The following is a 12,744-nucleotide window of genomic DNA, read 5'->3' on the forward strand; positions in this document are numbered from 1 at the left end:
TGTTTTCTGCTTCACAGAATTTCCATGATGGACGGAAGGCTCAGCAGCACATAGAGACGTGCTGGAAGCAGCTGGAGTCGGTAAGTGGGTAGCCAGAAGCCCGCAGCTAAGCCAGTCTCCCCAGACCAGCTCCTTTGAATCTGAATCTGGTTTGAATGGCTCGCTAAGGGGGGGAAAAAAATCAGGCACAGACCACTGATGTGGCTTCTCTCTAGATTTTTCTCATTTGTATTTCATTTAATCTGCTCCTAGAACTATTATTGCAAACACAGTGCTGAACTAGAAATGTTTGAGGGCTTGAGCGAGGGCTCAGCGAGGAAAGCATGTGCGGTGGGACCATCAGGACAGGAGTTTGGATCCCGGGCACCACTTATGAAGCTGGGCGCATGCGCAGTGACACACGACTAGTATGCCAGTACTGGGGAGGCAGGGACAGGAGGATTTCAGGGCTTGCAGTCAGGGTAGGAAGCCTAGCATATCAGCAAGCTCCAGGATTAGTGAGAGACTATATCTCAGAAAGCAAGGTGGACGGGCCTCAGAGATAACAACTCAACAGTCATGCACCTGAACTCTTGTAGAGGACCTGGTGTGGTAGCCAGTGCCCATGCTGAGTGTCTCACAACTACGTCATTCCAGTTCCTGGGGAATCCAGCCCCACTGGCTCTGAAGGTACCCACACTGCGCTCCGGTGCGCACGTAACCACCACGCAATCAAAGTGAAAAGCAATCTTACTTAAAACAGTGTGGAAAGTGATTGAGAAAGACAACCCGATGTTGACCTCTGACCTCCTCCTGTGCAAGCAGCAGGTGCAACACATTAAAAAGTGTTCTAGTAGAGGCAAGTAACTCCAGAGCAGAGAACAGACAGGGTTCGCTCCAATGCAGACAAGTGCCTAGGTCACTTCCGGAAATGATGAAGCTTGGGGCGGGGGCGAGTTCCTGGGAGAATGGCGGTGGTGGGGGGTCTCTCTAGAAGTGGATGGGTGACCAGCAGGCTTGGCTGTGCTCTGTCTGCAGAGTAAGAGGAGGTTTGAGCGGGACTGTAAGGAGGCCGACCGTGCACAGCAGTACTTTGAGAAAATGGACGCCGACATCAACGTGACCAAGGCGGATGTGGAAAAGGTGAGGGGTCCCAGTCTCACTTCCCTGGAGCGTGCTTCCTGCGCAGCCGCAGAGAGGCCTGGTCTCAGCTTCCTCTTTCAGACATAACCACAAGAGGGTACCTGACAGGAGGAAGGGTTTCAGTTTCTGTCATCATCCTGGGACCCGGGTTGAGGTGATGTGCTTAGTCACCGACGAGTATAATGGGGAGACCTGGACAGGTCGAAACAGGCGTGGCTTCCTTAGTGGCTTGGCGGCGGTGGCCGAGTTCTGTGTCTAGAGCTGAAGCAGCCCTCTCAGCCGTGAGAGAGTCCGCAGCTCTACTCATCAGAAAGGCCAATCCCTCTGCCCAGCTGTGCAGTGGGTTCATTCCGGCTGATCCCCAGGAGGCTGGGGTGAGAGGGGCATTTGGAAGTCTGCGAGCTTTCCTCTCTGATGGCTCGGGCATAAAGTGCTCCCTTGTCTTCCCCAGCCAGTGTGTGTGGATTTTCCCTGGAAGCCTCATTTTCTTTTTATGAAAGTCATCAAGATAATGTAAACACAATTATGCCATTAAATGGTGGCATTCATTCATGATGCCCAGGGCCATTGGAGCACCGCCGTCTGAGCTTTTCTCTGGAAAAGCTCTGCTTTTCATGGTACCACTTCGGAGTTGGAAATGCCTCGAGTGGGGCAGTGACTCAGTTGGAAGGGTGTGTGTGTGTGTGTGTGCGTGTTAGTGTACTAAAATGCGTATTCTTGAGGGTAGACTTTTACTTTACCAAAAGACGTTCATTTTTTAAGTGACTATACTTACTATAAATTCCTACTAACGAGGAATTTAAAGTGTTGCTTAAATCTTTTTTAAAGTTGTAACCATTTATTTATGCGTGTCTTTGTGACCGGTAACACACTTAATTGAGGGGGTTCCGCCCCGTGGGGTCCAGGAATCATTGAGTTTGACTGGCAGACAGCCCCTCTGCAGACTTTAGAAGTGTCACCTGGTTGAGAGTGGTGGTATCAAGCGCTTGGGAGCCGAAGCAGGGGAGTCAGGGGCTCACCTTCGGCCATGCTGTTAGCCTGAATCCGTTCTAGGATATATGAGACTCTGTCTCAAAAGACTGAAAAATTTTGGACTGGAGAGATGGCTCAGTGGTTGAGAGCAGTGGCTGCGTTTCCTGGGAGCCTGGGTAGGAGTCCCAATAGCCATCAACACTGTTTCTGAGAGCTTAATTCTCGGATGTCTAGAGCGGAGGCTACCTATCGCTATCGGAGCCCGGAGCCCGGAGCCTCCCACGGTGACCCCGTTTTGACTTCCGGCAGCAGGCAGTGCGGGCGGCAGTGTTCCGCTTCCTGTATCTTTATACCTTGTATTTATTTTTCTTATCTTCTTCCACACTCGGTGACCTCCTCGACGGAGAGCTGTAGTCTTGTGGTTTTCTTTATCTTCTTGATTGTGGAGAGTGCTTCAGCGTTTTGGTTTTTTTTTTCCCCCACTTAGATTGTAAAGGCAGGCCTCTAAGCCGATCACCGAGCACATGGGAGGTGGAGCAAAGAGGGCTGCTGAGGTTCAAGGCCAGCTAGGGCTACCGGAGACTCTGACTGAAAACAAAGAGAAGGGAAGGGGAGGGGAAAGGAGGGAAGAGGAAGTCAAAGACTGATTTTAGTGTCTTTTTTATCATTAAAGAAATTGTTGCTCTTTTCTTGTTTTGTCAAGATATCTTTATTTTCCTCTGTGTGGGGGCATTTGCCTGAATGTATGTCTGTGTACCAGGTTGTGTCAGATCCCTTGAAGCTGGACTTACAGGCGGCAGGCATAACCCCCCCTCCCCAAGGGAAACGGCTCCTAACCACTGAGCCATCTCTCCAGTCCCCACTGAGTGTTCATTCTCTGCTCCTCCTGCTTTGATCCTGGTGGGTTTTTATTTCCAGTGAAGCTGGAGTTTGCTGATTTGGCCCAGCTGCCTCCCACCAAGCCCCTGGATCTGCCTGCCTGGCACTGAGTTTACCGGTGAATGCCCCTGTGCCTAGTGGGTGTGGTTATTGGTGTGGTTATTGGTGTCCTTTGCTTGTTTTGTGTTTATAGTGCTGAGAGCGCAAACTCGGGTCTCATGCTAGCCCTTCAGACGCCTTACAGACTGAGCCGTCCCCACACCCCCAGTGTAGGATGCTTGGTGAATTGCTACCTTAGTTACTTGTATATTTCCGTGACTTATCTTTCCTGATCGCGAGCCAGCCGTTTTGTCGTGGCTGTTGTTTTTCCTGAAAGTACCATGGCCGCCCTCCCCAGGAATGTGAGCATCCTAATTTGGGAACCACGGGTATCAGACCACAAGCCTTGGTGTCCAAACGCTGAATATGTTAAGGACTTTTTGCTTTGAAGGTGACCTAAAATCTGCCGGCCACCTCCGGCCACGTGGAAACATGATGTCAGCTTTTCTCATTGAATTCCCTGTTGTTAGCTGTGCTTTGTCTCTTGAAACAGGTTTCCCTGCATAGCCTAAACTAACTACCCTCCTGCCCCAGCTCCCCCCTAGTGCTGAAATTTCAGGGGTGCGTGGCCGCACCCTGCTTTCCACTGATACTTCTGACCGTCTCTGACTCCACGCAGATGTCTTTCTCCTTCCCAGTTTCCACGCATTTAGTGGCCTGATTGTGTTTGACTCAGCTCACCTTCCTGATCCTAGCACAGAGTTTATAGCACACGGTGATGTGTCTCCCAGGATACATTGTGTAGACTCCAGATTGTGCCCAGGGGATGTGTACGTAATATACGTCTGTGTTAACGTCTGGGTCTAGGTATGAGCCGAATCGCCTTTTCTTTCTGAAGACGTCACCGTCCCTCTTCCTGTGGCTCTCTGTCACCACTGCCACAGTACTGTGTTCAAACATCCTGCATCAACAGTTTCCTCCCACTTCATGACATTTTTGCCTGTGGCCAGGAGCCTGGTAATTCCCTGGGAGGGTTTTTTCTCTCTCTCTCTCTCCAGGCAGGAGTGTGTACTTGAATGTTACCTGGATACTGTGTTCCTCAGAGGACTGGTGACGAAGGAGAAGAGGACACTCTGTATGGAAGTTGTCCTTCAACCTGTCCCTTACCAAGATGCAGCTGTCAGAGAGTCCGAGCTCACCAGCTTTAAGGGGGTTCCGTTGCTTGATCTAGTGACGTTAGACTCTAAATATGTTGGGATATATTTTCTGGTTTTAGTAAAAACAGATCTTAACTGTTTTCCCAACATAATCCTCAAGCTCCCTTTTGGGGCTTGGGAGATGGCTCAGTGGATGAAGTGCCAGATAAGAACCAGGTATGGCGGTGCACGCCCGAATCCCAGGACTTGGGAAGCAGAGCCCAGTGGATGCTGGGGGCTGACCAGCCAGTCCAGCTGAGATGACCACATCACGTGGGGGCGGTTCCGTGACCTTTATGAAACCATGGAACCACTGAACAAGATGGGGAATACCAGCCAGCTCCCTTAGGCCTTGGTCCCACCCCAGAGATAGGAAGTTTCAGTATTTGTTTTAGAGGTTTGGTTTTGTATTTTACTTTTTGAGACAGGGTCTCCATTTGAAGACCAGGCTGGCTCTAACAAGTACCAAGATGACAGCTTATTCCGTGCTAAGCGTGGAACTCTGGGCCCTACGCATGCCAGGCAGGCAAGCTACACACCCAACAGGGCTGTACACCCAGGCCTGTGTCTTATTTTTCAGGAAAATCTAGCAAGTTGACAGGATCTCGAATATTTGAACTGTTTGAATCCATTCCTGGCCCTTTGTTTTTAACTGCTGGCATGGTATGGTGTCGTAGGTGCTGACAAGACGTCACCATTGTGACCTTAAAGGGACTTGCCCTCCGTGTCCTCCCTGATGCTCATCGAGCAATGACTTTTCCCGTAGAAGACGCTGGAATGACTTTCAGGGTCACTGTGACACTGCTTAGAATCAGACCACACTGGATAAGTGTGGCAGGTGCTGTCCTGGAGTCCCCACAGTACCATGGTTTGCCAGCCTGGTAGGGGTTGGGAGGGGAAAGTCAAGACGAACAGCCTCTAAAGCACCTTCCCAACGGAGCGTGTACTGTTTTCTAACACCCATGTTAAATCCAAGTCCATCCAAGGCCTGGTGGGTAACCCGGCCCTGACATGTGACTGCTGTCTCCTCTGTAACGTCCATTACTAGACAGGGCATTGTCTAACAGGAACTACTACAGTCAGTGGCTAGAGGCAGCTGCAGAAATAGAAAATTGGCAGCTGAGTTAGGTGTTTCTGTTTGTTTGTTTTTATAAATTTGTGGTATCAACCTCTTGTTTTTCGTGTGTGTGTGTGTGTGTGTGTGTGTGTGTGTGTGTGTCCCACAGTGCTCTTCCGAAGTTGTCTCTGTCCTTCTACCATGCGGGTGCTGGGGATAGAACTCAGATCGTCAGGCTTGGCACCAACTGTCTCCACCACTGAGCCGTCTCCTTACCTTTCACCTTCCTTGGGGATATGGTTCTACTGTGGCTACTCTCGATTTATGGGTCCCTCTTAGCCACAGAAAGTTTGTGTGGCTTTTCTTCACACTCTAGATATTTATTGTGTGTTCTCTCTCCTTTCTTCTTCTTCCTCTCCCTCTTCTTCTCCTCTTCCTCCTCCTCCTCTTCTTTTTTGAGAGACAGGGTTTCACTGTGTAGTCCGGCCTGTCCCAGAACTTACTTTGTGGGCCATGCTGGCCTCCAACTGAGATCCGCCTGCTAGGATACAAGGTGTGAGGCACTACCAGCTGGGTGACCTTCTCTCTGGTTTAATCATGAGGCTTTTTTGTTACATAACTTGATTTGGGGAACTACTTAAATTATTTCCAGGTGTGGTGGTGCTCACCTTTAATGCCAGTACTTGGGAGGCAGAGACAGGTGGATCTCCATGACTTTGAGGCTAGGCTTGGTTTATAAAGTTCCAGGCCAGCCAGGGGGGAAAAAAGTTAAATTAGACTAGAATTCTCAACATAAATGCCAAAGAGCAGGCCAGTTTCTGTGAGACCGCACCTCTCGTTTTTCGATAGTGATATGACTCCTAGAAGCTTGAGGAGGTGGGGAGAACAAACACTCCAGCTATAACCCCAGCACACAGGATGGTTCACGTCCAGTGCGGGTAGCACAGCAAACTCCAGGCCAGCCCAGGATACAGAGAAAAACGGTCTCCAATCACCCCTCCCGGAAGTGAAAACAATAAAAATGTAAAAGTGTTAGAGCTTGAAGGTAGCTGATTTGAAGACGTTACACAAATGTCTCCGTTTCGTAGTCAGATTGGAGGCGGAGGCGATCCTGAGTCTTTATGAAAGGAGAATTGTAAGATTTGTGGTGGACACAAGAGTGGAAGCTGGGGTTTGGTTGATTTAGGTCCTGGGCATGGAATTAGAATCTCTCATGTTTTCCTGTGGAACTGAGTCTAGCATTTTGCATTGTCTGTTTGTGTATTTAGATATTCACAGTGGCTGGCGCTGAGCATGCCAGTGGAGGTCAAAGGGCAGCTTTAGGAGCTGGGTCTCTCCTTCCACTGTGCAGCTTCTGGGGATTGAACTCAGGTTGTCTGTCAGACTTAGCCTCTGAGCCATCTTGTTCTCCCCTGATTTCAGATTTCAAGCTTTAGGGTTTTTTTTTTAAATTTATTTATATATATAATAAATATAATATAAGTAATATATATTATGTATAATATATAATAAATATAGAGTACACTGTGGCTATCTTCAGACACAGCAGAAGAGGGCATCAGATCCCATTACAGATGATTGTGAGCCACCATGTGGTTGCTGGGATTTGAACTCAGGACCTCTGGAAGAGCAGTCACCGCTCTTGACCACTGAGCCATCTCTCCAGCCCTTGTTTTTGTTTTTGAGACAGGGTCTCAATGTATAGCCCTGGCTCGGAACTCACTGTGAAGACTGCCCTGGTTTGCTTTTTCGTTGCCTTGGTAAATACCATGACTAAAATACCATAACCAAAATACCATGACCAAAAGCAACGTGGGGAGGAAAGGAGGTATTGCATCTTGCTACGTACAGTCCGTCATGAAGGAAAGTAAGGACGAGAACTCAAGCAGGAGCAGAGGTGGGAGCGGAAGCAGAGCCAGTGCAGGGGTGTTGCTTACTGGCTGTTCCCCATGGCTTGCTCAGCCTGCTTCCTTAGACCACCAGGACCACATTCCCAGGGCTGGCACCACCCACAGTGAGCTAGGTCCTCCCATATCAGTCATCGGTGAAGGAAATGTGCAGAGATAGGCTGATGCACAGGCTGGCAATCCAGCACTCAGGAGGCAGAGGCAGACGGATCTGAGTTCTAGGTCAGTGCGGACTGCAGAGTGAGTTCCAGCACAACCAGGGCTACACAGAGAAACCCAGTCTCAGAAGAAAAAAAAAAAAAAAAAAAAAAAAGCATTCTGGGGCTGGAGAGATGGCTCAGTGGTTAAGACTGTGCTCTGCGCTCTGCTTTTGCTGAGAACCAGAGTTTAGTTCCCAGCACCCACATGAAACTACCTGTAACTCCAGCTCTGTGGGATCCGATGCCCTCTTCTGTCTTCCTCTGGTTGCTACAGAACACACACACACACACACACACACACACACACAGAGGCACACACACACAGAGGCACACACACACATACACAATTAAAAATAAAATATTTTTAGAAGTCCATAAATTATGTATGTGTGTGTTTTAAACATTTACTCTTTTTAATTATGTACTTGTGTTGTGTGTGTGTGTGTGTGTGGTGTTTTAATGTGTGTGTGTGTGTGTGTGTGTGTTTTAATGTGTCTTAGATTATATGATAAAATCTTTTAAAGAGAAAAGTAAAATTGAAGCTAAGAGCCGTCATTAAGCAAGAGGGTACCTTGCTCACAGGATTGTCTGGTAATTGTCTAAAGACCTTTGCGGCAGCCTAGGGCACGGCCACCCTACCAACACGGGAGGGGGTGGCGCAGATCTGCTGAGCCTGGAGCCAGAGCATTCAATTTTTTTACCGTTTGAGGAAATAGTGTGTCGCCCGCCCACCCCTTCTTCAGTGCTCGGACACATCTGGAATGGCAACAGTTGCTTGCTTCCTCTGCCGTCACCGGGCTCCTGAGTCGACATCTTTATTGAGTGTGTAAGCATCGTTCATGCTTGCCCCTAATTTTGTTTTAGATAAAAGTGTCCGACTAGTTCTCTGACAGAATCCTTCAGGACTCGGGAAGGCCATGGGAGGCAAGTTTCTTAAAAGCAGCAATGGAGTGGGGTCCTAGGACACCCACAGCAAGCCAGATCTAGAAAATTAATTTTTAAAAAAAGATAAGAAGAGGAAGTGGTCGGTACAAATGCAGGAAATACATTTTGCAACTTCAGCTTCATCTTGGAACCTAAAAGAGTTTAAAAACACTTTCCTTGCCTTGGGTGGGAGGGGTGCTGGGGGGAGGTTACAGGGCTTCTCTGTGTAACTTTGTGTTCTAGAACTTGCTATGTAGACCAGGCTGGCCTCAAACTCAGAGATCCACCTGTTTCTGCCTCCCGAGTGCTGGGATTAAAGGCCTGCACCACCACCATCACTGCTACCCAGCAAAGATTCATTTATCTTTGGGTACATTAGTGTCCTGACTGCATTCATGTCTGTGGGAGGGTGCCGGGTTCCCTGGAACTGAAATTGCACATGGTGCCCTGTGGGTGCTGGGAATCGAAACTCGGTCATTCGGAAGAGCACCCGTTAGGTCACAATAGATGCTTTCCCAAGGGCTCCGACCAAGAGGGAATGCAGAGAGCAGAAGGCAGATTTGCAATGGCAAATAATTTCATGCGAAGCAAGCGGCCTGTTAGTGTCATCGTCACTGTGACCAAATGCCCGGCAGAAACAGCTAGAGGAAAGAAAGACTTTGTTCTAGAAGTTTCTTTCTGTCCTAGCAGGATAAGCATGGTGGAGAGGAGTAGTTCACATCACAGAGGCCAGCAAAAAGACACCCAGACGGAATTCCCGACAAGATAGGCTCTTCAGAGACTCGTGTCCAGTCACCTGCTTCCTCTAGCCAGGCCTCTGCTGATACAGTCCTGTGGTCTGCTCAGATGTTGACCTCAGTGGAAGGCTTAATCCATTGACTGTGCCAGAGCCCTCATCTCCCTCTGTGGACAGCCCTTGCAGTCTCGCCCAGGAGTGCCTCGCCTCGTGGGTATCTCTCAATCCAATCAAGTATGCATTCAATACTGACCTTCAAAGTCAGACATGGCAGGGAGGTGTGAAACCGTCTGTCTATACTCTTAGCACTCGAGATGCTGAGGCAGGAGGATTGTGAGTTCGAGGCCAGTGTGTCCGACACAGTGAGTTTGAGGTTAGCAGTGATTACATGGTAAGATTCTTTCTCAAAACCAAACTGTTTTCAAAGGGGAAAGAGAAGATGATGGACCATTGAGATGGCTCGGCGGGTAAAGGCATCTACCACCAAACCCGGTGACCCGAGTTTAGTCTTAGGGGGACCCATGTGGTGGAAAAAGAGAACTAAATCCCACATGTTGTCCAGTGACCTCCATATGTGCCTTGTGACACACACACACACACACACACACACACACACACACACACACACACACACACCCCCCACTTGTGTAGGAAGGAGAAATCATGAAGGGAAAACTAGAAGGGTTGGGGATTTGGCTCAGTGGTAGAGCGCTTGCCTAGCAAGCACAAGGCCCTGGGTTCGGTCCCCAGCCCCAAAAAAAAAAAAAAAAAAAAAAGAAAAAAGAAAAAAAAAAAAAAAAGGATGGGGGTAATTGAAAAGGTGGCTTAGAGGCAGAGCAACTGGGCTGTGGAGAATTCCTCTCTCCTGCAGAAGGCCCAGTACATGTGTGGCCTTGCAAGCGAGGATGGGGGACCTGGAATGGCGAGACTGAGGACCCTGAAGCATCTCACAAGCTGGCTGTAAGGTGATCATGACCTTCTGGGATGCTCTGAAGTCCCTTCCTCAAAATGCATGCACTGAAAATGTGTTGGTCTCAGCCTTCCCCAGAATCATCCCACAGCCATCCAAAGGAAAAACCGTGGGGCTGAGAACCTGTTAGACGTCTAGTAGTCTATGTGGGCACTGCCAGTACTGCGGGTGGGGTTGGGGGATTCTGTGCTTCATGGTCATGGTTCTTGCCAGGTGACTATTTGGCTCCACTACTGTGCTGCACTCAATGAACTCCTTGCTATTGATCAAGGCTCTTGATATGAGAAGCAGAAGTGAGTAGACGGGCCAGCTGACTAAAGGCAACAAGTGAGAATCAGTACAAGGCCTCAGTGTGAAGACCTAGTGCATAGAGGTGTAAACTAGCCTGGACTAGGTGGCCTTGGTTCCACCCACCCACAGTGCTAATGTTAATATGATGCAGACCACCAGGTGTTACTGTTGACATTCCTTTCTAAATTAAATGTCCTTCTTCATGGGTGATACATTATTTAATTTTTTTCCTACTATTAGTCCCCTTCCCAGCCCTGCCCTCTACCATGTCTTTATTTCATCCTCATGCTGATGTGATAGTTTAGCTAGGTATTAAATTTTAGGCTGACTTTTTCTTCTCTCAACATTTTGAAGCTATCATTCCCTTGTCAGTCACCTCATACTCTGTTAGGAACTTGTCATCTACTTAATTGCATTCCTCTGAGAAGAGCTGGCTTTATTCCCTATTGGCTGAGACCCCATGTTTGTCTTTGATGTTCTGTGATGTTCGTGGCTATTGTATTTCAAGACTCGTAGCTCTTGTTTTTAATTTCCTCTGCTTAGGCGTCCTTGAGTATCTATTTGTTCTATAAATGAAAGGAAATCTTAGGCATTAAAGTTTCAAAAATTGCCAGATGTGGTGGCACATACCTTTGATCCCAGCATTCAGCACCAGAAGTGGGGGAGGTGGAGGGAAGAAGTAGATCTTTCTGAGTTTGAGGCCAGACTGATCTACCAAAAAAAAAAAAAAAAAAAAAAAAAAAAAAGAAAGAAAGGAAGGAAGAAAAAAGAAGGAAGAAAAAAGGTGCCAGCCAGCGCTATTACACAGAGAAACCTTGTCTTCAAAATCAAACAAAAAGTTTCAAAAATTATTTATCTCTCTGTCTCTGGAACCTATGGTTCAGGGGCTTGTGCTAGACATGTGTGTAGTTCCTCATTGTATCCCACAGGGCTCTTCTTCATATATCATCATCATCATTGTCATTATTATTGTGAGGGTGACACACAGACACGAGGAGTCGGTTCTCTCTTTCTACCTTTACATGGGTTCTGTCGATCAAACTCAATTTACAGGACCTGCATGGAAGGAGCCTTTGCTCGATAAGCCATCTCTCTGGCATCTCATTTGTGTTTTCTCTCCAGATTTGAACTTTTGTGTAACTTTTATTTATTCTGTTAGCTCATTTATTGAGCTTTTTTATTTCTGTAACTCTTTTTGTTTCTAGAAGTTTCACTGGAGTCTTCATCGGACCTTCACTGATAACATCTTTCTAATGTGACCTCTGTTGCCTTTTTACCTTCATTTATTTCTTTCAGATACTCAGATAGTCCAGGTTCTGTGATAACTGTTTTTCTCTGTGCTGTTGGGTTTCTGGGTAGCCTGCTCCCTGGTGTGCTGTAATCTTTCTTGAAGGAAATGTCTTTCTTCGACAGTGGTCACTTCTCTTCTGGAGGAGTAGGACCGTGGAGATATCAACCTAGTGAGCGCGTGTATTGTTCCTGCCAGGCACCTTGTATGCTACTTGTGGGCTTGAGCGTTCTTTTTCAAAGGGTTCTTTTATTGATGACTTTATGTATATGTGTGTGTGAGAGTCTGAATTTATACGTGTGCATCAAGTGTGCCGTGTGGCCTCCTCAGGGGTGTGGGTCCTCTGGAAATTGACTTACAGGCAGCGGTGAGCCACCATGTGCATGCTGGGAACCAAAGTTGGATCTCTGGGAAAGCAGTAAGTGCTCCAACCTCAAAAAGAAAGGCTCAAACTGGGCGCTCCCTTTTTGTTTATTTTGTTTGTTTTTTTGTTTTTGTTTTTTTTTGTTTTTTTTTTCTTTTTTTTTCAGGAGCTGGGGACCAAACCCAGGGCCTTGCGCATGCTAGGCAAGCGCTCTACCGCTGAGCTAAATCCCCAACCCCTTGTTTTTGTTTTTGTTTTGTTTTCGGGACAGGGTTTCTCTGTGTAGCCCTGTCTGTTCTGGAACTCTCTCTGTAAACCAAGCTGGCCTCCAACTCAAAGATCTGCCCTGCCTCTGCCTCCCAAGTGCGGACCGAAGGTGTGTGGCACCACTGCCTGGCTGTGTCAAGCAGTCTTCATTGGATGCTCGTTGTGACTTAGACAGTAACGGTCAACAGCTGCCACCAGGAAAGTTCACATTAACTTCAGAAATGGAGGAGAGGGCCAGAGTGATGGCTCAGTCAGGGGCAAGCACCGGGACCAGAGTTCCATCACATAACCCACTTTGTTTAAAAAAGAAACTGAATGCTGTAGCTTGTGTTTCTAAATCCCAGCACTAAATCCCGGGCAGACTAGCCTAGTTGGTGAGTTCGGGGCTAGTGACAGGCTGTTAATAAAGAAACGTGGCTGGTACTTGAAGAAGAGTACTCTCAGCTCCATGCTCAAGAGCATATACATGTACATGCACCCACCAACACACATGTCACGCGAGGGTACACACGCCACACCAGAGCATAGGCAC

At 47.9% G+C, this 12,744-nt stretch overlaps 1 protein-coding gene across 11 annotated transcripts in view; it reads left to right on the plus strand.

The window, feature by feature from the left end:
• Positions 1 to 12,744, plus strand: part of Fnbp1 (formin binding protein 1) — a 114,268-nt gene that overhangs the window by 60,261 nt on the left and 41,263 nt on the right. For all 11 annotated transcript variants that reach the window (XM_032902826.1, XM_032902817.1, XM_032902818.1 and 8 more), the window contains exons 5-6: positions 18 to 80; positions 1,018 to 1,122. In XM_032902826.1, the coding sequence (XP_032758717.1) occupies positions 18 to 80; positions 1,018 to 1,122 (168 nt within the window). The remainder of the gene's footprint in view (positions 1 to 17; positions 81 to 1,017; positions 1,123 to 12,744) is intronic.

The sequence above is a fragment of the Rattus rattus genome, chromosome 5 (genome assembly GCF_011064425.1).
Source record: "Rattus rattus isolate New Zealand chromosome 5, Rrattus_CSIRO_v1, whole genome shotgun sequence".
Taxonomy (NCBI): domain Eukaryota; kingdom Metazoa; phylum Chordata; class Mammalia; order Rodentia; family Muridae; genus Rattus; species Rattus rattus.